The sequence below is a fragment of the Pelecanus crispus genome, chromosome 2 (assembly GCF_030463565.1).
Source record: "Pelecanus crispus isolate bPelCri1 chromosome 2, bPelCri1.pri, whole genome shotgun sequence".
NCBI lineage: Eukaryota > Metazoa > Chordata > Aves > Pelecaniformes > Pelecanidae > Pelecanus > Pelecanus crispus.
In genome coordinates this window covers 51,176,067-51,203,160 of record NC_134644.1, presented here as the reverse complement: position 1 = coordinate 51,203,160, position 27,094 = coordinate 51,176,067, and the positions used below count along the sequence as shown (strand labels likewise).

Here is a 27,094-nt window from a genome sequence, read left to right as displayed (position 1 = left end):
TAAGCCTAACTTACTTCCTGTGCGCACAAATATAATCTGTGTTCTTCCTCAGCAGTTAAGACGAGACATGGCTAAAGACAAGGAGGGCCAGATTCTGCTGCTTGATTACATTAACATAACTCAAAAGAAACTTCACTGATATCATTGCCCTCAGAAATAATGTAATTATTCTAGAGATACACAGGCAAGCAGAGCCAGGCACTGAACTTTCCTAGACACTATTATCCACTCTTTTTTTCCTCATTTGGTTGAGGGTACTGCACATTCCCCATGCTTTAAATGTACAATGTCATAATCAAATGAAACTAGGTAAACAAAGTTGATAACACCAGTGACACTGCCATAATTGATGTTGCTATAATACACATTAGCAACAAATATTCTTGTAATGAACCACTGAAAATTCAGTGACCCTAAAACAAGAATACATGTGTAACCTATTCAAGTACTGAAGAACTAGAATGTATATCATACATGACTAGAAGGATGCCATGTCCAGAAACCATGTTAAGTTACATCTCCAAAGATACTGAAGAAAAACATTCCTGAAAAAAACAGGAAGTTCCTACCAAAAATCAGCCACCACAGTACAAGAGATGCGTAACGAAGACGTATAGAACTGTGCAACAACCTATTAATGATACCCTTGATTCACAGCATAAGCACAGCCAGCTGCAGGTTGTATATAACACTGCAGCAAAACCAAGTAACTGCACAGCACCGCTGTTTCGGAACCAGGGATACAAAATTGATCACTCAGGTATCCTTTAACACTATATGAATACACATTTCACCCATGCTCATGTCTGGCCTAGCATCCCATCCCTGAAGCTGTAAGTCAGGTGCAAACACTCACATTTCCTTTGGTTGGTTGTTTTCTGGTATGTGCAGTTTTTTTCTTAAATCTGCTTACCATAGGGAAGAGACCGAGAGAGTGGTACCGACGTGATATGGCATTTGGCATAGTCTTGTTTCTAAGGTTTTTCAGCTCTTCTTGAGCCTCATGAAGCATTTCCATGCACTCTGCATACTTGTCTTCCAGCTCCCGCAACTGTAACATACAGAAAACAATCCAAGACCTTATGGGCTGCACTATCATCACAAAAAGCCTGCAAATTCTTTTCACACTGGTAAAGGATAATGGTGTAGGGAAGAATATCCCATTTTAAAGGAAAAGAACTCCAGAGAGTGAATATGATTGAAAATAATAAATCACATGGATTAGTAACAGAAAGGGCCTGGGGGATGGAACTGCTTGCTCTATTTCCTATCCTACATATCTACATGAAGCCACTGTCGAGGACAAGATACAGAGCTAAAAGTATCTTTAGCCTGGTCAGGTATAGTGCCTAATTACTGCCACGATGACCACAGTGGAAAACAGCAGGGGAAAAGGACAAGACATTTCACAGTGTTCCGAAGGACTTAGGAACTTTAAAACCAAGACTTACATACATACATATATATACATATAACCCCCAACAGCCTAAGACCATCCCTTAATTTTTAGCTTGACCTTCACAGGAAATACATCTTATGTAAACACTCCGTCTGCAGATGTCTGTGTACCCTCACAGTTTTTGCACTCATAAACCATTTCAACCAAGTTTGGCAGAGGGGCAGAAGTCTGAAATACCACATTCCTACAGGTTTCATAAAAATAAGCTACTTGGCTTAGAAACAGATCCTGTTAATGTCTCTTCCAAGAAAGGGATGGAGAATCATGAGCTCAATCTTTGTGGAGCACCACAGATACAAAAGTCTCATCAGCAGAAGTTTCTATGGACATTCCCACCTTCAACATGAAGTATTCCAAATGCAAGACACATCTTAAGGGGATCAAGCTTTATTCATTCTGTTTTATCTGTTTTGTTCATGTGAATGTAGCACCCAGAGGACAGCCAGCAATCCTGGACTGTCTTCAGTTTATTTGCTGAACAAATACAGTACAAATGAGCTCTTCCATGTTATCTCACTAGTCAAAATAGGCTTAAACTACCAGTCTAGAGAAGTCAACCTCTAAAGGGGTTCCTATATAGCCCATAAGCCTCAGTTTTTCAAAATGTGTGCCAGCTGAAGGAGAAGAGAACAGGAAGGAAAAGTTTTGAACTCTACCAGGAACATAAATGTTCCTTCATTCCATATACATAGACCAAATTATTTAATACTTCTGACCCAGCTTAGACTAAAACTCCCATGGTAAAGTGAACAGCCATTGCCCTACTACTAAATTATTGTAATATTAAGTAACGTACTCACCTCTGCTGTGAGCTGTCTCTGGGCATCTTTAGCTGCTCCCAAATGCTGGACAAGTTCCTCGTTTTCAACTGCACACTAAAATATGCCCAAAATATTAGAAATACTGTGATGTTTTGTCCTGTGATGATGTTTGTATCCTGTACTACAGGTAAGTAGGAAAATTCCAACTTGTCTCAAGACCCTCTCTGCAGCAATATTAGTCCACGCGTGTTAGTTTAAAAACATATAGACAACACTTTAAAATGTTAACACAAGAACACCCAGCATCACTCTGTGCCCTGCTAAATGAACCTCCAAGACCCTAAAACTAACGAGTATGTGCCCACTGAAATATTTGTACTGACATTATCTTACCAAAGTCATTAAGTTTAATGCAGAATTTCACATCTAATATTAACTATTGTATTTGACATATCATATACGCATCTTTTAATAAATTGATGTTTTCTAGTCAAGTACGCTAGATATTAAACATCAAACAATGTCACCCAGATAAGGAGGGTGGAAAACTTCCTTTAGGCTCTAGTATACAGAGGATTGTAACTTGTCTTCCAGCTACAATAGTAGCAAATCACAACAGTAGTCTTGCAACTGGATTCCTTACAGCTTTTGCCTTTTTCTGCAGATCGACTATCTGAGAAAGAAGATGGGTGATTTCTTCCTGCTGCCGGGCAGCATCTTCGGTTTTCTTTGCTAACTCTTCGGAGATATTGGCAATCTGGATGTTTGCATCCCCTTTAAGATAAGTGATTACAATTAACATTACAAACCCCAAAGCAGAAAAGTAAGCAGAAAGATGTTCTTTTGAAACATCACTTGATTCAGCAGAATCCTTCCCCAATATAGCAAGGTATTTTTGAAAAACAGCAGTAGGACACAAAAACAGAAAGACACAAAGTGCTCAATGCAGCAAAGGAGACTGTACTTTCCCTTAACAATAACATTTTCTATGCAGAACTACTTTGCAACTGAGAAAGATTTAGCTTACAGACAGAATTTTCTGCTGTGAAATTTCAGACAGAAATTTTCTTTAATACCACAGAAAAACACAACTGACTGATCTCAGTTGTCTTTTTGTTTTTTTTACTGAACAATCTCGAATCAGAAGGGAAAGAAATAAGGACATACTTAGCTCTTTTACACAGTCATTGACAAGCTGTTGTTCTTTCTCTTCGTAAGTAATTGTTTCAGTCTTCAGCTGACAGGCCTATTCAAGAAATCCACATCAGATATTCTACATTAGCACATTTGTTCTTTGCCAGTCTGTTGCTGCACTTCCATCTGATTCAGAAAGACAAGCTTTTCTAATCACTCCTCCAGGAAGACAGTCAGAAATTACAATTTTTGGCTCCCCTCCCTTGTGTTCTGGAAAAAGGGGGCACGCGAACATTCAGAGACAACATGCAGAGACATTATTGCATGGAGAAATGTGCATCGTTATCACCGTATCCCCACTAGATGTCACGTGCATATTATATGCTAAAAAAAAAAAAAAAAAAAAGCCCTGAACATTCCAAAGACTAGTATGCAGAGCTTGATCCGGTCACCAGAACAAAGCTAGGTATCATCACAAACTAATTAAATGCTTGGTTTAAATAATTGAATTAAACATTCAAGTATTTAAAAAACATTCAGATAGTATTAGAAACGTTCTGCCACTGTAACCGTACATGTCACATAAAACTTCAGTGCTACCTCCTTCCCCTGCTCTGTGTTTTCTGCTACGATTCTAGGAGCACCGAGACGAGCCGGACTACACCCAGCTGGTTCTGTCTGGCATGACTTTGGTGGGTCTGTAGTCTATTCCCAATGCTGGGGGCATGCACAGACACCCACAGGCTGCATCTGTAGACACGTGTAGCTCAGAGGTCTCAGATTTGGCTCCACCCTGTGCCTCGCTGGCACAGACTGCATGTCCCTGGAAGTCAGTGCTACACAGGGTTCTCCTATCAGCTCCTGATGCAGTGGCCCTCTCAGTTCTAACTCTACCTTCATTACTCTCAAACCATTGCTCATCTTCCTTGAGCAACTTCTCAATGAAGTGTACAGCACTCTCCATTATGTTGTGTCTTGTCCAAAGATGTGACACTACCTTGCAGTGGGCCCTGCATTTGCAGTAGAAAATGCTAATGATACTCTTGTTTTCATACATTCATTCTTAGCCCCAAAGTATTTCTTCTGTTACACTCTTCTACATGTTTGCAAAATGGTAACATGCTCCCAAAGATTAAAAGTTGCATTGAAAATTAATATAAAATTATTCACACGATATTCAACTATGAAGCGTTACTTCTAATAGACAGGGAACAGTAAATAAAATTTTAGAAAACATGTTGTCTGTGAAACAAATGGATATTGTCAGAAATAAAAGGTAAGAAAAACATTCAACTTCAGATATTAACAGCCTGACTTGAAACGCAAATTGAAGACATTTAATGCAAATTTAGACTAGCAATTTTTATTTTGACAAACACTGAATTTGTACCAGAGAGACCATGCCAGCCTGCAAACTTCAGATCTGCAGCTAACATCACCCATTTCTACCAGGTCAGCCCTTTAAAACCTGTTTCAAAGTGCAGTGCTGTACTCCAAAACCTGCCCACGCTCCTGCACATTCTTTTGTCAAGGAAACTGCTTTGCATGTGGCTTCATGTAGCTTCCATGTTCCAGCATTTCCTTCATTTAGAAGTATAAAGGATGGTGATTAAACAACTACAAAGAGATCTGTGTCACATGTGGAATTATATACTCTTAATTAGACTCTCTCAACTTTTAATACATACTTCTCAATACCTGTGTTCTAGCATTTAAATGAACAACTGTATTATGCAAAACAAAGGGAGCAATTTCACCTCAGATCTAAGCACAACATTCTCCTCTTCAAGGTCCTTGAGTTTCTTTTGAAGAGAATCCAAATGAAAGTAGTTCTGGACGGAGGAGGAAGATTCATTCCTCTTCAGCCTTGTAACAAAAACAACAGTTTTAACTCATTTTTACCTGTATTATGGCCAATCTCACAGGAGAACAGACTGAGCAGAGGTCTCAAAGCCAGAGCCACATGAAATACAGCTTTGTTCATGCCAGTATGTTTGGGCGGCAATATATTTGCAGTGATTTTTAAAAGAGAACATTTATTTATTTATTTATTATTCCCCACACTTCCTATGGAAAAGTTATTCAGCCAAGGCTATGAGAAAGGAAACCACCTTACTACACGGAGCAACCCAGTATCTTCCAGATGAATGCTGCACATGCTTCACCAGAATGCAGCAATAACTTTGCAATCAAGGGCAGACAGCCCCTCAGAGCCTGCGATGCTGTTCAGCCAGCTAATTACCTGGAACCCACGCTATAAGCCATGCTTAGAATCATAGAATCATAGAATCATCTAGGTTGGAAAAGACCTTTAAGATCATCCAGTCCAACCATTAACCTACACTACCAAACCCACTCTAGACTAATCAAGGGTAGACCAGACTAAACCATATCCCGAAGTGCCACATCTACCCGTTTTTTAAACACCTCCAGGGATGGTGACTGCACCACCTCTCTGGGCAGCCTGTTCCAATGCCTGACCACCCTTTCCGTAAAGAAATTTTTCCTAATTTCCAGTCTAAACCTCCCCTGGCGCAGCTTAAGCCCATTTCCTCTTGTCCTATCGCTAGCTACTTGGGAGAAGAGACCAACACCCACCTCACTACAACCTCCTTTCAGGTAGTTGTAGAGAGCGATAAGGTCTCCCCTCAGCCTCCTCTTTTCCAGGCTAAACAACCCCAGTTCCCTCAGCCGCTCCTCATAAGACTTGTTCTCCAGACCCTTCACCAGCTTCGTTGCCCGCCTCTGAACACGCTCCAGCACCTCAATGTCTTTCTTGTAGTGAGGGGCCCAAAACTGGACACAGTATTCCAGGTGCGGCCTCACCAGCGCCGAGTACAGGGGGACAATCACCTCCCTGCTCCTGCTGGCCACACCATTCCTGATACAAGCCAGGATGCTGTTGGCCTTCTTGGCCACCTGGGCACACTGCTGGCTCATGTTCAGCCGGCTATCTACTAACACCCCCAGGTCCTTTTCGGCCAGGCAGCTTTCCAGCCACTCCTTTATTTCCTTCCCTGTGCTTGGAACTTTTCCATAGCGCCCCCAGGTCCTTTCAAGCGCAAAGGTCACACACGTAGCACATTCTAGCACAGTGTGCAACGTATGCGGTGTAGTGGGGTACCGTGTGTGTCTGCCTCGCCACCACGGCGACCTAGTTCCTGTGAAAGTTACAGCGCTGCATCAGCAGCCTCCCTCTGTACCTCCCCCTCCTGACTCCTGTTGGCACCAGTATAGCCAGCTGGTCCAATGCAAATCCTTGCAGCCAGTGCCGTGCACCAAGTTCAGAGTGCCTTTTATAGTTCCAGCCAATACAGGGATCATTTTACTACTTTTCAAAGCTATCAAATTGTCCAAACTACCCCTGCTTAGTACCAGATGAAGGTTCAATGTTGTAGATCGATGACTTACGGGGTGGAACAGATGGACTCCGGCTCACTTTCTTCAGCAGCACTGGTATAGAACTGGAGCAGCTCATCTTTCATGGAGAGCTCATGCCGCAACTGAGAAACCTGCACAAAGAGAGAGCTTGCAGATCAGTAAGTTGCTTTTCTAAGCACATTCTTAGGTAAACCCACTATAAATTAGTTATTCATCCTCCAAGCATCATCTTCAGACTACACCAAAAGGCTGAAACTGGAACAGACCAGAACCAATTCTTTTATTTCTTAGAAAGAAGGAAAAAGATACCTTTTAAATTAGCCATTAACTGTTCCTGTTTTAGAAGTTAAAAAATGCAATTACCCACCACTGTTAAAGAAGGTGAAAGAGAAACATGTCTAAGATGAGCAATCCTGAGTCACTACTGCATTAGTCTAGATTCACATCCACAGAAATGGATATATTGCAATGATACTGCAAGAAATCAATGTGGCAGAGTTAAGACAAACATCATTTTTCCATTTTATGTGATGACTGTCACCATTTGGCTTGGATACAGACCTTGCAGATCTCAGATACAGACATTTCTTCCTCTGCAAGAGACTTTAGACAAAATTACCAAAGTGCTTTTGTAGTAAGGTTACATTTGGAACTCAGTTGCCTGTTGAGCTGCAGAACACCACCACACAGCGGCAGGCTGCCATTCTGAGGTTGCTGCAATGGTAGAAGCTGCAGTCAGGTTCTGGGTGTAGTTTGGGCTTTTGATGATGCCAAAACATGAGTCTAGTAAAGTAGTATGTGGGAGTCCCATACTTAGTACATACACATATGAAAAAGGAACAAAACATCAAAATTGAGTGTTTAAGATACCCTGTAATTGTGAGCTCCACAAACTTAACCTTGGTTAATTCATATTGTGATTCTCCAAGGTTAAAAGCCCCCTTACACAGTAGCACTTACACCACTTCACAGCTGCAATTTAAGACCTCAGTGGCGAAAAACTAATTTTTATTTTCCTTGCATAGCTACAAATAGCATAACTGATCAGACAGATCTGTTCCCTTCCACTTGCACTGCAAGACTTGGCCCTCAGTTTTCACTTTCCAATGCACAAGTTGCAGAGCACATTTGTTTTTATTAGACTTCTGCTTTTTGTATTGTAGCCATATTTATGTTTCTAGTTATTACTGGCAAAAATCCCAGAGAATATCAATAAAACAGATTTAGGCTGCATTTTCATCAAACAAAAAGCAGACTCAGTGCAATAAAGCACTTAAATTGTGCAGAATTTTAAGCAAACATGGTAATTTACTTTACTAAGGCTATTCTGTGTAATCAGAAGTGCTAAGGCACCACGTCCTCCGGAGACATTGGATCTAAAATGCAAGGGGGGAAAAAAGCCCCAACCAACCACATTTCAGAAGATTATGAAATAAAATCCGTGCATTAATTTTAGGAGATTCACTTTCCCCATTTCGGGAAGAGCTAAAAAGCTGAGCCAAAAATAACAATTTACTTCCCTCCAGCACATTATGTCTCAGCCTCTTTAAGTAGCAAGGATTCAGATACTGTCAGTGCGTGGGCGCTAGATCATCTCCAGCTTTTGCTACACTTTTTTCTCTATGAATTAAAACCACTGAGGATACTATTTTTACTGTCATTTCCAAACATTCCAATTCTCCAAAGGAGGGTGAATAGCCAGAAAGGGTGACCTTTTATAGGAACAGGACCAGAAGCAATGGGCACAAACTGAAACACGGGAGTTTCCCCCTGAACATCAGGAACAACTCTTCTATTGTGAGGGGTAACTGAGCACTGGCACAGGCTGCCCAGAGAGGCTGTGGAGTCTTCACCTTTGGAGATACTCAAATACTGTCTGGATATGGTCCTGGACAACTGGCTGCAGGTGGCTCTGCTTAAGCAGTGGCGTTTGGACAAGATGACCCCCAAAGGTCACTTCCAACCTCAACCATGCTGTGAAATGTGAAAAAACCTCACTGCAGTAGCTTCCAGCAACACTTCCCTTTGACATAGCATTTTGTGGTATGTTGACCCCCCGCCAGTTACTAAGCACCCATGAGCTGAGCACACGCTCTGCCCCCACGACCCCACAGGATGGAGGAGAGAATCAGAAGCACAAAAGCCAGAACAACTCATGGGCTGAGATAAAGACAGTTTAATAAGTAAAGCAAAGTTGCTTGTGTCAGCAAAGCAAAATAAGGAATTTATTCACTATTTTCTATTGGCAGGCAGATGTTCAGCCACTTTGTGGAAAGCAGGGCTTCGGCACACATAGTTAAGACAAACATCATAACCATGAATGTCCCAGCTTCCTCCTCCCTTCCCTGAGCTTTTATTGTTGAGCATAACAACATGATGTATAGAATACCCTTTTGGTCAGTTTGGGTCAGCTTATCCCAGCTGTGTCCCCTCCCAACATCTTGCACAGATGGAGCCAGAGGGTAGGAGGAAGAGTGCCTCGATACTGTGCAACCACTGATCGGCAATATCTGAAACACTGGTTATCATCAACGCTGGTTTAGTCATGAATGCAAAACATAGCACTATACAGGCTGCCACAAAGAGTATTAGCTCCATCCCAACCAGACCCAGTACACATTTTTACATTGCAAAACACAGGATTTGTTTTATGAACAGAAAGGACCTCTTCTCTGTTTTCACAAGCCACTGTAACGTGTACCCTTTGGAGCAAACACTACCATGCTACCCCTGCACGACGTATTTTTACCAAGCAATAGGGACTGAGCCCTTGTCCCAGAAGGGACAAGGGCCATGAGCTGACACCATGCTTGGTTCCCAAGACTTCATCTGTTCAGGCTTTTAAGTCACTCCCATCGCCCTGAAAGCTTCACTCAGCTTCAGAACTATGTCATGAAATAGCTGCACCTATCTTAGAAATAATTTAAGATAGAAGATAAAAGGATCCTCACACAGAGCATAACAGTTTAGAGACATGGGACCTAGCTTGCAGGAACAATCCTTACTGAATCATGAACAACCGTTTCAAGAGTCCAGCTGATTGTTTTCCTGACTGAAAGCAGCTAAACGCTTAACATGTTGGAATTACTCACTTAAAATGAAGACACCCCGTTGCACTGTATGTAAACAACATGCATGCAAGTACCAAGCCAAAGACCGTTTCTATCTTTCCAACATTACCTTCTACTCTAATAGACCAAAAACCAATGTTGCCTTTTTTAAGCCACCATTCCATATTATAATTCAGCTTTTCCTTTCCTCTCACTTTACACAGAACAAAATCAAATCTGGAAAAGAGTTCAAAACCAGCTAACACCAAAACACAAACTCTGATATGTGACCTGGAACTAGAACAACAGGACTAGAGGGCTATATTACTCAGATTACACTACCTCAAACCTGTGGTAACATTTGAGGACTGACACTGTGTTTGAAGGACTACCTTTTTAGCTTCAGAAACACATGACAAAATCTGAAGAGCAAAAAGGAGCATAAACTGGGAATTTTATAAAGATTAACAGAAGCTAAAAACCTAATGGCCAACTCCATTTCAAACACAGTTCGTATTGTGGCAGTTTACGTTGTTTTGATACCCAGCTCCAATGTCAAAGGAGACAGCATTAAATTGTAGGTAGCACCATCTCAGCGAAAAGGGACCTGTCCTGCGATTGGAGTTGCAGCATTCTTACTGAACACGGCAATACAGCAGCAGGTAGACACACTGTACCTGGGAACTACACTTCTGCTGCTGAAAAGGCAGACACCCATCTCTGTAATGAAAACAATTTAAAAGTAAGAAAGTTTTCTCAATATCATGTTTATGCTTTCAGCATATAATTATGGAACAGTAAGCTGAGACTAAAGTGTCCGTGCATGCAGTATAGTGCCTGCTTCAGTGCACTCACATTTTGCTCTCTAGTGCATTACAGGAAAAGTCTCAGTTCCATCAGGTTTTATTGAACATGACCACAGCCCCTTCCTAAGCTTAAGTGGCACCTGATGATACAAACTCAAAAAACAAACCCAACAATCTAATGCATTTGTTTGCACAGGTCTATATTACTTTCACATGTACCTATGAATGTGGCATGTACAAGGACACAGGAAAAACTTGAGCTACTTAATGGGATAGCAGAAGGTTTTGTCAGGAGAAATTTGGTAGGTCAGAGGACTAAAGAAGCTAAATTATTCATGTCATGACACATATACCAAGAAAACCTTAACATCATACCACACACCAGAAAAAAATTGTCTGCATTTTACAGAAACCACAGATCCCCCAGACAAACCATTTTTAGGCAGTTTTTACAGAATTTAAAAAGTACCAATTCAATTCAATTCTCTTATCTCTTGCCCTTAGAGACAGCTGTCTTAGCTACCATTCTATTAAAATATTCAAAATTCAGCATTAATGGAAGATCTGAAACCTACTAAAGAAAGATTTTCAACATACCAAAGTGTCATGACTTTAAGCATCAATTTCTGAAGGAGTCAAAACGACAGTGTGAAAGATGGGTGTTGACAGAACATATGGCCCAACATATCAAGCCACCTGGTAAAAAGCTTATTTCTGGTGGCCCTTTTCCTAATGCTGCTCCTGAGTCCCTCTAAATAAAAATAGACCACTGCATCCCTGTACCCCACCTTCCTCAATCAAATCTTCCGTTCTGGATGTGTGGTATGAATGCGCTGCCCTGCCCAGTCAGTATGCACATGCCTAGTAAATGCCATATCAACCAATGCACAAATAAATTGGTCTGCTACATGATGGGACTTGGGCAGCAAATAACAGCATTCCTCTAGGACAGAAGAGAATTAGTTTTCCTTGCCAAAAAGGGCAGGCCATGCTAAAGGATATTAGTTCTACGTGTGTGCTCCACCGCCATTTATCACACAACTGGGATCCCTCCATCCACGCTTTATTCATCAGCCCATCTCAGATATAATTCAACACCTCACACCCCTGAGCAGTTTTATTAACAGCCTTTTTTAAGGTTTTCATCCACTGTGGTTCATTGTTCTCTTGCTCACCCTACAACTGTGAGATTTCTCTTCCTCTTGCTCAAGGCTACGTATGGACAAGATTCACAAACCAAGGTCACTGTCCCAGCACAGGAGAAACAACATTTGCCTCCAGCTTAGTTAGTAAGAGTAGAGTTTAGCTACACTTGCAGTACAGATAAAGAGCTCTTATAAAGCATCCTGTACCATTCTATCCAAGATACATCCGTCGAGAATCTGCCAGTACCTATAGCATCCAACTCCCCATTCAGAGCAATACAGTAAGAAATAGCAACCGTATAAATATTTGATTAAAAATTCAATGGTATGTGGAAAACTTCTTGTTAAGAAGAAACAAGTGAGGGCTGAGAAATATTCAGGGGAGACACAAGAAGAAAGAGCTGCACACAAAGGGAGGTAGGAGAAGGAAAACTGATTAGTGAGATGATCAAACCAGAGGGGAATTATGCATAAAGCAGGGGAACAAGGGCAAAACAAGTAGAAGAAAAAGTGGGTATAGTGACTCAAAACAAAAAGAGCAGCTGGAAGGAAAAAGGAATCTTTTCAGAGGAAAAAGAGATCTGAGGCACAGCAAAATTCAATGGCTTGAGGGTTTTTTTTCCCCTCAAATCACACCTGATTTGAGCCAACAGGTCAACTTACTTTTTTGGTCACATTTCTAAGTGTACATGCTATAAAGATGGCTGACCAAGCTGCTGCAACACTGATTGACCTGCTATGGACAGGACGCCCAAGAAAATTAAGTATGAACAAGGTGAAGCCAGAAGGAAATTTTACCCCATCACTGCAGATACAGCACTTAGGCATAAAAATCTTACCTCTTCCCTGATGTGTTCTACTTGCTCCTCCAGGAACTCATTTCTTTCTGTCAGTGATTTATTCTTCTTTAACAGCGACTGGCCAATCCGAGCAGCTAATTCTAAGTCCCGTTCTTTCTGTGAAGCATTAAGAACAGAAAGCTAATTTCAAATTTTTCATTCATCAAAGGATCAGAGGGAGGGTAAAATTGCCACAAAAGGGAAGGAACAAGTAGTTAAACAATAAAAAACCTTTTTCCTTCTGTGAAGGTTGGTTTGCTCAGTTTTTTGCCAGTTTTCTTTTTCTATTCCTGCTGATGTTACACCCACATTATTCAGAAAAGACTGACCCATACAGAGTTACTGAACCATACATATGAATGCACAGCTTCAAGGTCTAATGGAAAACAACGTAAATGAAACCAGATCTGGGTCGCTATTACAGCTTTGTTTGAGTAACTACTGAGGGAAACTGCTCTATCACCTTGTTATACCATCTGCAGAATGCAATCACAGAGCTTTAGAGGTTACATTTTAAAGAAGCACAGTAAAAATAGCAAAGGACTTAGGCATTTCAAAGCATTCTTCAGTTTCCACTTGCTCCACTTTGAAATAAAAAGCAGTGAGCTGTGCAGGAGCAGAAGCCAATTCCACCACAATGAATGTTCAGCTCCCATGTCCTTCGTGTATGTACACCCATTAGTGCTTTTGTATAAAAACAAGTCCTATCCCTTTCCTTTTTGCATATGCCCAAATCTACATTAAGCAGTTACTCTCATACCATGCCTGTCCCCTTCTTCCGCCTGTGTGCACAAAATTGGAAATAACTGGTCTAGACAGTTCACCACATGTACCAATAAAAACTAGAAGCTTATCCTGTTGATGACACGTACCTAATACACGTCTCAGCTTCTGCAAAGCTGAGGCATGGGGGTGTAACCCACCTGGGACAGGGTGATAAACTGCCTAAAACCTTGCACCATTCATTAAGCATTTCTATTTGTCATTTTCTTATTCAATTACTAGATCTTTATAATAGTGGGAAAATGGTGCTAAGGTTAACTCTCCGCTTACTTATAGTTCAACATCATTTGAGGAATAGTTTTTCTCCCTGTCACTGAAAATACTGTTTGGGGCTTATTTACCACCCTGGACAGCCACCCAGATTTTATGACTAAAAGCCACCTTGTGTCATGTATACATTAATGACAAAGGCTGCAAAACCTACAGCTACTGATCACATGGATTTGAATGAAGAGGCTTTTGTAGTGGGGAAAAAAAGGAAGTTATGTAATAATCAGTAAATAAAAAGAGAGGTTATTGATCACTGCTATATCTACAAATAGCATTTTCCAAATGGTTTCTGAAGGTCAGGCTTATATTTGCATTGAAAGCTACTGGCATTAGCCAGTTATAAAATCTTTCTATAATCTTACACACAATCTTTCAGAACAATAGGTTCCACAAAGTTATCAAAAAAAGTTTGGTTTACATATCGAGCCAACTTATTGTTTAGTAATTTGGCTCACATCATAAACTCAAAGTGGAAAAAAAAAAAATATTGCTGCAGCTTTGACTCTACAGAGGAAGAGGTATGTAGCAGCAAGGTTTCTAACCTCAAAGTTGAGGAACATAAGTGTATTTCCAGGGTCTTTAATTAACCTCCCTAGAATTCCTACACAATTTTTAGCAATTCAGCTCTAAATCTCAGTTTGGGGCCAGGCCTCTTACTTGCAGTGATAAGGGACTGATTTATTACAGCAATACGTAAGAAAATACTGAAGCCAGACACAATTACACTATTATTAGAAAAGGGGTGAGAAAACAGGTTCACAGAGGAATCTGCTCCTATTCTTACCACGTACACCAGGCAGGCCTGGTGTCACTTGCTTCGCTTAGTTTCAGGGCAATAGGCACAGATTTTCAATGTATCTGCATGCATGTTGTTTTGAGATCTTCTCTTTCCTGTCTCCCCTCCAAAATGCTGCACCTTTCACCCTGCCAACTTTGTAACATAGTCATTGGAAGCTTGCCAAAAAGGAGGACGGAGAAGGGGTAGCTTTTGGGATTGTTTTTCGCTTGTGTGTGTGAAGGTAGCAGAAGGAGTTACACCTTAACTGCAAACAGATGTTATTTCTTGTGATAACCATCATTTGGGGAACAAAAAAAGGAGCTGTAAGTGCACGTCTGCCTAGGAATAGAGTGATTCAATCAGAAATGCTGGCCAAATAAAAGAAAGAAGCTGACTGAAAGTATTTGTTTTATCAAAGGTTCACCTATTACATGTTCCCCTATTTTTCCTTTGCCATCATCCCAATAGGGAAGTACACCAGAAGCTTAAAAACATTGGCTCACCAAGTCCTTCTAGCATTGCTCCCATGAGTGTGATTTCTGGATCTATAGACATTTGCCTACAAGGACTCAGGAGGAAACAGTATGGCAGGATGCTGCATCGTTACTAGAAGGAGCCATGGAAAAAAAATGCAAGTAAATCTCAGCCAAACAAGACAGGGTACAGGACACAAACAGGTGACAGACTTGTTATTACAAGTTAATGGATTATTCCAGGACAAGTCTTTTAAGCAAAGAATCAGTTTTAACTGGTATTTCATAAAAAAGTTGTTTAAAAGAGTTCAGCTCAAAGCCCAAAATGTATGACTTTGTACTAAGATCAGATGTTTCAAGCATGAGTAGGAGATGTGAGCATTCCCATGCTTGTTTCCTTGCAGAATTAGAGGAAGAACAGACCGCTCAATGTATCTTGGCTAGACAGACCCCATTTTTGACATTGTTATCACAATAAACAAGCAAATAAATATGAAGCATTAAATTACAATCAGCCATGAACTAATACAATTGTAACAGTTTTCACCTAAATAATTCTTCATAAACATAGTTTGGAATATCGTCGCTCAAGTTTACTGCAGAAAAGCAGCCAATTTCAGTCAAACAATTTATCATGATATTTATTGAACATAAACATCATAGCTTGACAATTGCTTTTTGCCATTTCTTGAATGCCAAGGATTACAGTAACAGCAATTTACATAATAATGGTATTAAAAAAAAACCCAAAACCAAACCCCAAACAACCCCCGAACCAACCAAACATAAGGCAAAGAAGAAAAGGCTTGGAGACAAATGGAGCATTAGATATTCTCTAGTTTTGTGTCTATGTACTTCTCTGGAAAGAGATTATCTGAGATAATAATTATGAATACAAGACTATTAGTGAACTTTTTTTTTATCTTAAAAGATAATAAATCCATCATTAATGATGCCATTAGCTTTACACGTACTGTAAAAATATGTGTCATTTTAAGATCACTCCCCCCCATTCATTATGGCAAATATTTGGCCAAGAGCAAGTTAAATGGCCTTAAATGAAAAATAAGCACAAGTAATGAATCCATACTCTGATGGACATAAACAAACGACCTTTACTTATATTTACCTTACCAATGAGGTTAAGTGTACATACACTCAGAGCATTTATTCCTCCTCATTTGAGGACAGTCTACCAATAGTCTTTAGTAGTGGTACCATATAATTTCTGTAATACTTTCTCATACCGTGTATAGGTCCTTAAAGAGATATAATACTTGCCTCTTCAAGAAGACGTGTAACAGCATCTATGTCATTGTATGTTTTAGTCATCTGGCCCACTCTTTCAGCACATAAAACTGTGAGGAAATAAAATAAAACATGAATCATACTGGCAATACTACTGGGGAAAAATATCCTTTAAAGAGTTTAGGTTTGCTTAGTTTTCATCTTATGTCACCGTTCCAGTAAGTATATCAAAAGCTAAAAAAAATCCCCCAAAAAACAGAAAAAAATAATTCTAAGTTTCAAGGTAAACTGAGAACACAAGTGTTCCTCTTTTGTAATATTTGCTTTTGTCAGTGGCAAAACAAACTGTTAAAATGTTAAAACTTTTTCCTCTGAAGAGCAATCTCTTGAGTTTTAAAAAAAAAAAAAAAAAATCAAGGAAGAATTGAAAACAGATGTTCTTAGATATATAATTAGGATTCTATCATGTCACACAGTCATTGTATTACATGCAGTAGAATTACTCCATGAATAAGCAACTCCAATACTGTTAGTAACACTATTCAACATAAAGATACTACATCATATTAAGTTGGTAAGAACTGGGTTCTATGGTATGAGACAGCAAAGTAAACACAAAATGCATGTAAAATAATAAACGATTCTTATAATACCCAGACAACACCATGGTGGCCACAGTATCACTCATAAAAATATTTACTTAGACTGGGTGAGATGATTAATCACTAAGGTGGAACCAGGAGTTTTGTTAGACTGAAGAAAGGATGCAGAAGTTTAGTCTACCACTGCAAGTGATCCTTTAAGAAGCTACACTGACTTATCTAGAAGTGTGCAAGTTTTCTAAAAATCCACCAACAATCAGAGGAAACAACAGCACTTTCTGCTCTACCCTTATTTTCTGTTTATTTTCAGCTACACCTATTCCTCAAACCCTGCAATTCTGAAAAAAGGGATTGTTAACGAAGTTGAGTTGATCATATGGACTATTGGTTATCAGGCTGCTGTAGCACAAATTGTTCTTCAGGGGATTTACCCTTGACAATGTCAGTTAAAGTTCAGTCTGACAGATTGGCTAATGTTGCTCTAACATGCATTAAAGCAAGGGGGAGAGACAGATAAGGCCTAATAAGATTTAAATTTAAAAAAAAAAAAAAAAAAAAAAAGAAAGCAAATAAGTGTATTGACTACACTAATATTACCGGGAGACAGCTTGTCACCCTAAGGAAATAACTCCACCCAGTTTATAAATATACAATACACATATACATAAATATACAGTTGATCACCCCTAAGGCACATCAATAATTATCAAGTGCAACAGTACTTAGGTATCTGTTGAAATGTTGGGAGGTTTATTTTTTCTCCATACTTGAACATCAGAAAGTTGCTTGAGCTACAGCAAGAAGTACTATTTGTTTCTGTTTATTTTCCTGTTTCTCAACTTTTATTTTTGAGGATAAAATCCTGAAAACATTTACAATATTTAGTGACATCAGTAGTGCCAGTGAACTCCAAAGAATGCCACTCAAAAGTATTCAAAAGATAATTACACTTATCCAAATAATTAAGTCTGAAAGTGGTAACGGTAAAAAGTTTACAGTTCAAAGTAGTAATGACAAAAATTACATAGCAATATGAAGAATAACTACACCACTGCACAAGCAAAAATACAGCGCATCTGCAGACTACAAGCTATATTAGTGAAAAGCAGAATATTCAGGATTCCACAGAAAAAACTGAAGTTACTTGCAGAGAACATCAGCTATAGGCAACAAAGAGGCTAAATAGAAGATTTCCATAAAAAACTTCACATAAAGACAGATGGTGTCACATCCAGAAGACTATTCACAATAAAAAAAATTAACATCACCATAAACCCAGTACGAACTTACTATGTTTGAAAATAAGTCATGCAATAAAACGTCTATCAGAAACCCCGACGCCATCAGTTTACTTTCCAGAACAATTGCACACTAAATAGTTCCCTTGGTTACAACATTCCCTCGCTACTATAAAATAATATTTGAGATTGTCATTAGCAAGCTTATTTTAACTCTGTATCTAGCACTAAAAATCACCATTGATTATGACTATGGCAACCTCACACCATCCTTAATTCAGGTGAATATATAACCTTCCTAACATCCAAGCTGATAAAAGGACAGTGCTCCCATAGACGGAATAAAGTCACTCAGCTAGGAGAAAAGGGATAAAGGTTGATTATTGTGGCTGCTCACTCAGCTATTCCTTCAGAACTTGCCATTTAATCTTTAATGTGGCTGGGGAACACCACAGCCTTATCACAACAGACTTATTACTAGGAAAGAAGTAGCGACCTAGTCATCAATAGCTGTTTTATCTCACAATTTCCACCAAACTTCAGTTGGTCACTGTTAAAACAGAGGTCTTCATATACTACTCTGCCAATGTGGAAGGGTTTCAAAGCAGAAATGATATCTCATGCATCCTCTTCAACGTCCACGTGGAAACAAACTTCAATAACTGCATATAATAAAATGCCTCCTCCGGTCAAACACCTCCTATCGGCACTCAACATGCAACACAGCAGAAGCACAGAGCTACTAACTAAAACGTTTTCGTTTTGGAAGGAGGGCAAACTTGCAAAGAGGTGTTGCTGTCCATCCCTCAGAAACCAAGGCTTGTGGGGAAAAGAAGGTGAAAAGCGAGGGGAGAGAAAGCAATTCAGAAGCAGCATTTTAAAAACTCAAAACAGCGTCTAAGTGTGCAGCTAGTCAGCCTTCACAGATTACAAGAAAACATTTGGCCAATTGCTAGTGCAGCTATTTTTATTTCCTTGGTGTCCAAAAAAACTACCAAGTAAAAAAGACACACTATCTTGAATAATAATTTTGAGCTCTGATCAGTGAAGTAGGGGAAGGGACAGGACTGTGGATGACACACCAAAAAACCAAAACCCACAAACTCCACAACTCTAATGAATTCTGCATAGCAGGTTTCTAGCCTGCTGGAGTTTCTGATGAACATGAGAGCCTGGTAACACTACCGTAAAGATAAAAACAAGAGCAAATGAAGGACAACACTGTAATATAAAACCTACAGTGCCAATTTACTGACCTCTTTTTGCTCACTTGCAAATCAGTAGTATTTTTGCTTGAGGGTGATAGGAAGTGCAGTGTCTAAATGAATGCATGCATACAAACATCCAAATCAAACTACACTTCGGGCCTCTCCATTTATGGAGAAGGCTGTTAGACAATAAAGAAAGAATTAAAAAAAAAAAAAAAAAAAATTAAAAAAAATGACTACCGCAGGTGGAGGAACCACAGAATTCCAGAAACACAGAGTTAGAAAATGCATTTTGGTAACTGCTTTGAAGTGAATGTCACAGATCTAAAACAGGAAACAAAGAACAGAGAAAGCTTCTATCACATTATTTCCATGCCAGCATTAAATATACGCTACTGGGGACATATTCATGGTTCAAAGTATTTGGTTTTTTTAAAAAGCCAAACACACAAATGGACAAATGCTACACAGATCAAGTATTTCCTCTGCCTTAAAGTACCTAGCACCACCTTCATACCCTCTTAAAGCTTGCAAATTTTTGGGTACCCATATTCCTGTGTTTCCCAATGTGAGTACAGCTGAAAGGATGTACTCTGCATTTATTTCTCATCACCTATTTAACGCAGCATCTGACTGGAAGCTTCTTTCAGGCTCTGAGCTCCACACTGACTAAAGCACTGATTCCCAAGCTGAAGATGTTCAGGGAGAAGGGAGGAAAGTATGTGCCTTTGTCATGGTTTAACTCCGGCCAGCAACTCAGCACCACACAGCCACTCACTCACCCTCCCCCTGCCCCAGTGGGATGGGGGAGAGAATCTGAAGAGCAAAAAAGTAAGAAAACTTGTGGACTGAGATAAGAATGGTTTAATAATAATAATGATGAAAAGGAAAATAACAAGAGAGCGATAGAGAGAGGAACAAAACCCAGGAAAACCAAGTGATGCAACCACTCACTACCCGCTGACCGATGCCCAGCCCATCCCTGAGCACCAGTCGCCACACCCCGGCCAACTCCCCCCAGTTTATATACTGAGCATGACACCATATGGTATGGAATATCCCCCTGGCCAGTTTGGATCAGCTGTCCTGGCTGTGCCCCCTCCCAGCTTCTTGTGCACCTCCTCGCTGGCAGACTACAGGAAGATAAGTCCTTGATTTAATATAAACACTGCTTTGCAACAACTAGAACATGAGTGTGCTATCACATTATTCTTACGCTAAATCCAAAACACAGCACTATACCAGCTATTAGAAAGAAAATTAACTTTATCCCAGCCGAAACCAGGACAACCTTCCTGGACCACTCCCTGAAAGTCACACAGCTATACAGCATGCTGCTTAGAGGACAAGTGTGTTTCCAGGAACAGGAAACAGCCATGGAAGGGAAGCAGAGCAAGAATACCACTATTGTGAATGGCTGAATGGCTGCAATGAGCCACCAGCCACCAAACAGGGGATTCAGGTGGAAGGAAACAAAAAAAAAAAAAAAAAAAAATCATAGGGGCCAGCAGTCGCAGGTGTCCTCAGCCCCTGCTCCGTGCTTTCCTCTTTCAAGGCATACCCCCCTCTTCATTTTTGAGACCTATCAATCAGGGTCAACAAGAAGAGAGCAATCATGGCTGAAGAGGAAAGCTCAGCTCTCACTGCTCCTCTTCCCATCTACTTCCAAGTACTGGGAAACAGCAGATAAGATGTTATGGTAAAGTTTCACTTTTTGGGCAGATAATGTAGAGTCTGACAGGGAAGGCTCCAGTGCATGGGGATTTTCCTACTACCAAAATTTATTTCCTCAGAAACTACATAAGGATAAGGAAATACTGTTCAGGGAGCACCAATCTCTGGCAATTTTAGTACTGATGCTTCTTATTGGCAAGGTGGCAGCAGCGGACAAATTTCTTGCTTTTCTTTGTAACAGTTCCCTACCCAAAGCCTTTAACTATGGCATGGCCTACTATATTCTTGATCAGTCATGAGAAGCCCTGCCTCACAAATAGCTTCTGTATTTCTCCCCTCTGCTCAGGGCTCTATCCAAACACCAAAGATACAATGGCAAGTTCATCGCATCTCAGAGGTAGCGCATCAAGACATACAGAAGAGACACAGTAACACTGACTGACCAGCCATGCTCCTTACTGCTGGATACCACTTGGCAAACATCAGCGATCAGAGACCCTGGCAGACTCAGATGTCTCAGCTCACATTGTTACAAATTCCGAAAGTGTATTTTTGCACTCCAAGGATAAAGCACTTGCTAAAAATCACAGCTTCTGTTCTAGAACCACCGACAGTTATGCTCTGGCACTGGTTACTGCAAGCACTACATTGACGTGAGCCAAGCGCATGAGGAAATCTGAAACTGTGCCATATTACGTATATTCCCTTTCAGGTAAACTCAGAAAAATTACACCTAAAATGTAATGCCAGCTCTGTTACTGACCCAGACTAGAAAGATTTTACACGTTTAAAGGTAAACATGGTCGTTTCTCCTCCGCTGAAGAGGAGCTTTTGGCAGCCCTGGCTAAACTGGGGCAGAGGCTTCGGGCCTGCTGTTGCCTGTCACATTTGAGACGGCCCCAAGAGAACACGTTCATCTAAAGAGCTTAAAAATTTTCAGAGACTACTGTCACCGGAGCTTGAAGAACGTGCTTCTGAGGCACGACCTGCTGAAGTCCCAATTTTAACACAACACGCCAGCAGTTCCTCCAGCCTCCCGACCTGCTCCCCCAGCGCAGGAGCGGGCCGGTCCCTCCCAAAGGCAGACGGGTGGTTCGGCGGGTGGCTGTGACCCTGCTCAGAGGGATAAAGAGCGGCCACAGCGCGCCAACTGCTTCACAGCCGCCGCGTCACGCTGTGGGCGAGCTCCACGGAGGAGTCTGGAAGAACATAATGTTGCGAGCGATACACACTCAGTCAGCAAGTACATATTAGGGCAGTGAAAAATAACTACCGTAAGTTCAACAGGCAACACCAATAGTTTTTTTTTCTTTTTTTTTTTTTTTTTTTTAAACGGTACAGCCTAGCTTACTGTGATTTCAATAGCACAGTTTGCAAATTAATCTTGTAATATTAAGGTGCAGTTACTGATTCTTCTAGAAGAAAAGATTTTATCTTGCTATTTAAGCTATGGTTTGAAGGATGTTTGTTTACTGCCATTTCTCTCATCAAGTATTCAAATAGCTTAGTAAACCCCATATTAAAGCCTCACATACAAACCAATGTTATTACTTAATCTCAGGTTTGGGAAAAAACTCTGCTGTTATTTCTTCTCTAAAGCTTAATGCCCAAACACTCAGGTTGGTAGCCATTTTGAAGTACTTTCTCTAAGCAGGGCATGAACTGCAACGAATTTTCTTGTGATGAATGAAGAATCAAGTTAAAGGAAATTACAACAAGAACATCACACACTTGCTCCATCTATTAGCATAAACACAGGTCAAATGTGGTAATGGGGAAAACACAGCCACAAAGTGAAACTAAGGAGATAAGGTGAGTTCTGTCCAGGCATTTTTCCCTAATGCATACACCATTTACTGATACAGCTCAGCATAGCTATTCTCTTGCAAGTAAAACTTTTCCCCCAGGACTTTCAATTACTAGCCACTAAATTGCTGTCTTGTTGCTGTCCTCCTTCATTTCTTGTCAAGAAATGTCTGGACTGCAGTCTTTGCAACTAACAAATGGGCGTAGGGCTTAAACCATGACATGGACTGTAAAACTTTCAAAAATCCTAAAATGAAGTTACAAGCCTATATTAAAAGCCATGCATTGTCAGCTATCTCCCTCTCTTAAATACGTGATCTTTTCCTATTCCAGCTCTCTGGGAGGGATTGGCTGTGCCAAAGCTTTCAAGAATGACTGGTCTCCATTTTCTTCGCTTTAGTGTTTAAAAATTCCAGACTCCTGTACGACCTCCATTCTAGTCAATGTAAGATAAAACAGGTATTTTACATTTTCTGTAAGTCAGGCCCTTGGAGTGCCTGAATTTGAGATTTTAACAGTGATCACAAGACTTTATTTTAATTAAACTTGGGCTAGATTCTTAGTCCACATTTACCCAGTACTTTAGATAAGGGGGACTTCTAATCTAACTGTTACATCAGTAAACTGAAACAGTAATGTCTGGCTGCTATCACAGGTCCTAAACAGGTAATAGTCTTTTCCAGTTCTACTTGCAAAAGCAAGAATCAAAACACAGCCCAGTTTCAGAATTAGCTGACCCAACAACACACTAACCAAGGAAAACTGACAGGCTGTCCTTTCACAGCTCAGGTTTTTTTTATCAACAAAAACTGAGCAGACGCTATCAACAGATATCCCTGCACAAACTTTCACCGCAGTCAACTCAAAGACCAGCTTATCAAATGAGAGTAAGGATGTTGCTGTCAGGCAAATTTACAACTCCAAAGCAATGCACTGACTCTAGGACTGTTCTGCCTAGACCTTTAGGAAGGTGCTTCCCATCCTGATCAAAAGAACCAATTCTGGAACGCTGCCAAGGGTAACACTAGTTCTGTGACAGAGGCTCTAGAAACAGGACTGAGGGAAGTCACAGGATCTAAGTGTTGGGACAGGGAAAAACCTCACCACATCAAAATGACCATGGAAATAATAGACAAGTAGTGAGTACACATTCTGCTCATGGAATAGGCCAAACAGTTAAGGAGTCTTAATTACACCATTTTTACCCCCTTCTTTTCAATAACTATAAATGGTTGAAGTGAAGCATATTGTCAAAGACTTTCCATTTCCAGTACCAAATTTATAGCCAGATACGGCTAAAATGTTTCTTTTGTTCAGCATGGAAATGCTGAATGTTTCTATCCGCTTTCCTTATAGAATGGATTGACTCATCCCCAAGAGAAATAGTATCGTTTATAAATGCGCCCACGTGCAAAGATACATAGGAAGACCATATATCATTTTTGTGCATCTGTATCACTACTACACTGAGTGTTCAGGTGACCTGAATGTATAGGTTGGAGGAGAGAAGGCATCTTTAAAAGGCACTTCAAATATACACTGAGCTTTTGAGGAGAAGGTACTATAGAAAGACAGTGCTAAATTTATCCCAGATGGAACTCAACATTTTTTTTTCCCCTCTTGAAATCCACAAGAACAGCTACAGACTGTATTTAGATCTGCATGAAAGGTACAGTCAGCAGCAAGTGTAAGAACAGCATGACGTATGTTTCAGCAACCATTTAATCACTGAAAAAATAGGAATCAAACATAAACCAACATTGGTTGGCCTCTCTCAGTAAGTTCCCTCCCCTCCCCAGTCCCAAGTTTTAGTTTTCTTTTACTAGTATTCTCTCAAGCACCTTTTTATTTTGCACAGACACACAAGTTATCTCAGCTTCCTTCAGAGACCCACAACAGGAGAGATGGATAGTTTATTGACTGACTATGAATGAAATCCAGGTGGAATATTTGATTCTGAGGAAGTCTTTACAGGGAAGTCCTATGCAATAGGATTCAAAGAGCATGTTACATCCACTGAGGCTTTGGACATAGGAACTATTTCCCATGAGGTGAATAAGGGTGTAAATTCACAGCAGGTGACATTCTCTGTGCTAACTACTTTTCAAAGCATCCTTACACCAGCTTTATGATAGTGTATTTGGAAGTACCAGTTCTCTCCCACAAAAACACTATTTTGGAGTGAAATTTACAGCACATAAAATAACATAAATGGTGCATTTAGCTTTTGGTACCTGAAGCCCTGAAAAAAATTGCCAGACTGGCTGGAAGCAGCCCTTGAATGGGTACACTCTCTGTACAGCAGGTGCACAGGAGGATTTTCAATGCACATACATTCACATTCCCACCCTAATGGGCCAGTTGCCTGCAATACTGCAGTTGTCCATTATTTCCACAAGTATGACAAGATTTTTGGGTCATTTGTTACCAGGCCCTAAACTTACCTTATTTCTGTCTATGTGATTTCAAGTTCATGGACAAGAATAAAATTGTTGCCCTGTTCTTTTACTCATTTTTAGAAGTACTTGTTGGGAATGACAACCTAACACACAGTTTCATCACACACACACATGATGTATATATAAAAAAATGCACATTTCCAAAGACAGATAATTTCCCAAATCCAGTTTCATTATAATAAAAGGTATTGCATAGCCTACATCTGTTGATCATGTATTTCTACTTCAAAGAAGTGTACATAAATTAAGATTCATTCTATTTGTACAAGTATTTGCTTAGTATTTCATCCAAATGTACTGAATACACATTAAAAAAAAAAAAAGTCAAATTTAGTAGCTTTCAATCTACAAACACCACTCAAATCACTTGTATGTTGACATGTGCTACTACCATAAAAGTTTAAAAATGAAAGGTGAAAAGTACCTTCTTCCAAGATATCAAGGCTCTCCCTGTCAAATGCGCATTCTCTCTTATTTTCCTTTTCATAGTCATATTCAAAGCTTTCCTCTTCGTTTACTGACATGCTGAAGTTATCCCAAATAGACACGATATGATGCCTTAGTCCCACAGGAGACAGGAATTCATTCCCTCGGAGGCTGTATTTTTGGGGAAAGCAAAGCAAGGTCTCTGCAAAGCAGGATACCATCTTTCCTCACTCACATGCTCAGCCAGGGAGCTCCTGAGCAACTGAGTATTTGTCTTTAGTACAGCAGCTTTGTGTTGTACAGATGGGGTGGAGGAGGGAAGAGACCATCTGTCTAATAATTACTAGAAGATTTACGTTGTCCCTCATACCAGCTCCGAGGGTAGCCAGTTTTTACTCAACAGCTCTACTAGCACATTTCAGACAAAGTAAGTGGGCTGAAAGCCCCCCCCCGCCCCCAGCACTCCTCACGTCAACAAGGTTCTGTCTCCTCTGCCCCTGCCCCTCCAAGTGAAGTGGTAGCTTCCCACAAGTGTCTCAGCAACACGGAAGTCCGACCCAGCCTCTGTCACACCTGGTGAAGGGTGTGCACCTTCACAGAGTTGCCTAATGCCGCAAGTAACAGATTTCCCAGGAGTAGTGAACAGCCGAAACCTGTACACATGCACATGCTAATCCCGCCCAGCAGAGAGATCTTGAACGTTGCGGTTATTGTATAGGATGGTCTGACTGCAGCATCTACCACACACTAAAACCACTGCGTGAAGAATTGGGCTGGGGGAAAGGAGCAGGCGTTTGGGGCTTTTTTTATTGCTTTTGCAAAAAATATTACTCTCGCACAAAGCATTTAAGCAACATATCACATCAGCTGTCAATTACCATGTTTTCTACAGTAATCTTTACCCTTCTGTCTGCTGTGGGAAACAAAATACCTCAAGTCCACATATGGCACTCTAGTGCATTTTCAAGGGCATATGTATCTCTTCTCTATTTAACAACAAAGAAAACTCCCTGTGCTCAGACCTCTTCGTTTCCAACAGGTTGTGTTTGCTAAACTTTACTACACACATAGAGCAGGTTAGCTTTCTTATTTAACTTTTTGCAGCTATAGATATTTAATGTTTGCCAAGTTGCCTCCCTTACTTTCCATGGCAAATAGGTAACCTTTGCTCCTTGCAGAAAGCATTCCTATCTGCGTCACAAGGCAAAGCATTTGCAGGGAAAGTGAGGGCAATGCAAGGCAAAGGCAACTCATCACCCTCTGAGGGGACATAATGGCTTAGGAAGGGAGACAGACAAACATTACAAGCCAGCAGAACATAACAGTTAGGGTCACGTGGGAACAATTTCTCTATTACCATTTCTCTAGTGGTGTGAAAGTATGAGACAGGAAGGAACTCATTTTATACAATCATGATGAATTATTCTATTTTAAGTTTTAAACTCTTGATATTTATATATAAACAATCTAACAATGTTTATATAAATAATAGCCAAAGGACATGAAATCCACATAAATGCTTGCTGAGGAAAGGAACACTCATTTCTGAATAAA

At 40.3% G+C, this 27,094-nt stretch overlaps 1 protein-coding gene across 3 annotated transcripts in view; it reads right to left on the bottom strand.

The window, feature by feature from the left end:
* Nucleotides 1–27,094, bottom strand: part of TRAK1 (trafficking kinesin protein 1) — a 56,337-nt gene that overhangs the window by 22,626 nt on the left and 6,617 nt on the right. For 2 of the 3 annotated variants that reach the window (XM_075704525.1, XM_075704526.1), the window contains exons 2-9: nt 16,161–16,237; nt 12,576–12,692; nt 6,766–6,866; nt 5,112–5,220; nt 3,388–3,466; nt 2,864–2,994; nt 2,260–2,334; nt 914–1,051 (exon numbers count right to left, since the gene is read on the bottom strand). In XM_075704525.1, the coding sequence (XP_075560640.1) occupies nt 914–1,051; nt 2,260–2,334; nt 2,864–2,994; nt 3,388–3,466; nt 5,112–5,220; nt 6,766–6,866; nt 12,576–12,692; nt 16,161–16,237 (827 nt within the window). Of the gene's footprint in view, nt 1–913; nt 1,052–2,259; nt 2,335–2,863; nt 2,995–3,387; nt 3,467–5,111; nt 5,221–6,765; nt 6,867–12,575; nt 12,693–16,160; nt 16,238–27,094 lie in introns of those variants that run through there. The other variant, XM_075704527.1, reaches the window with a different exon arrangement.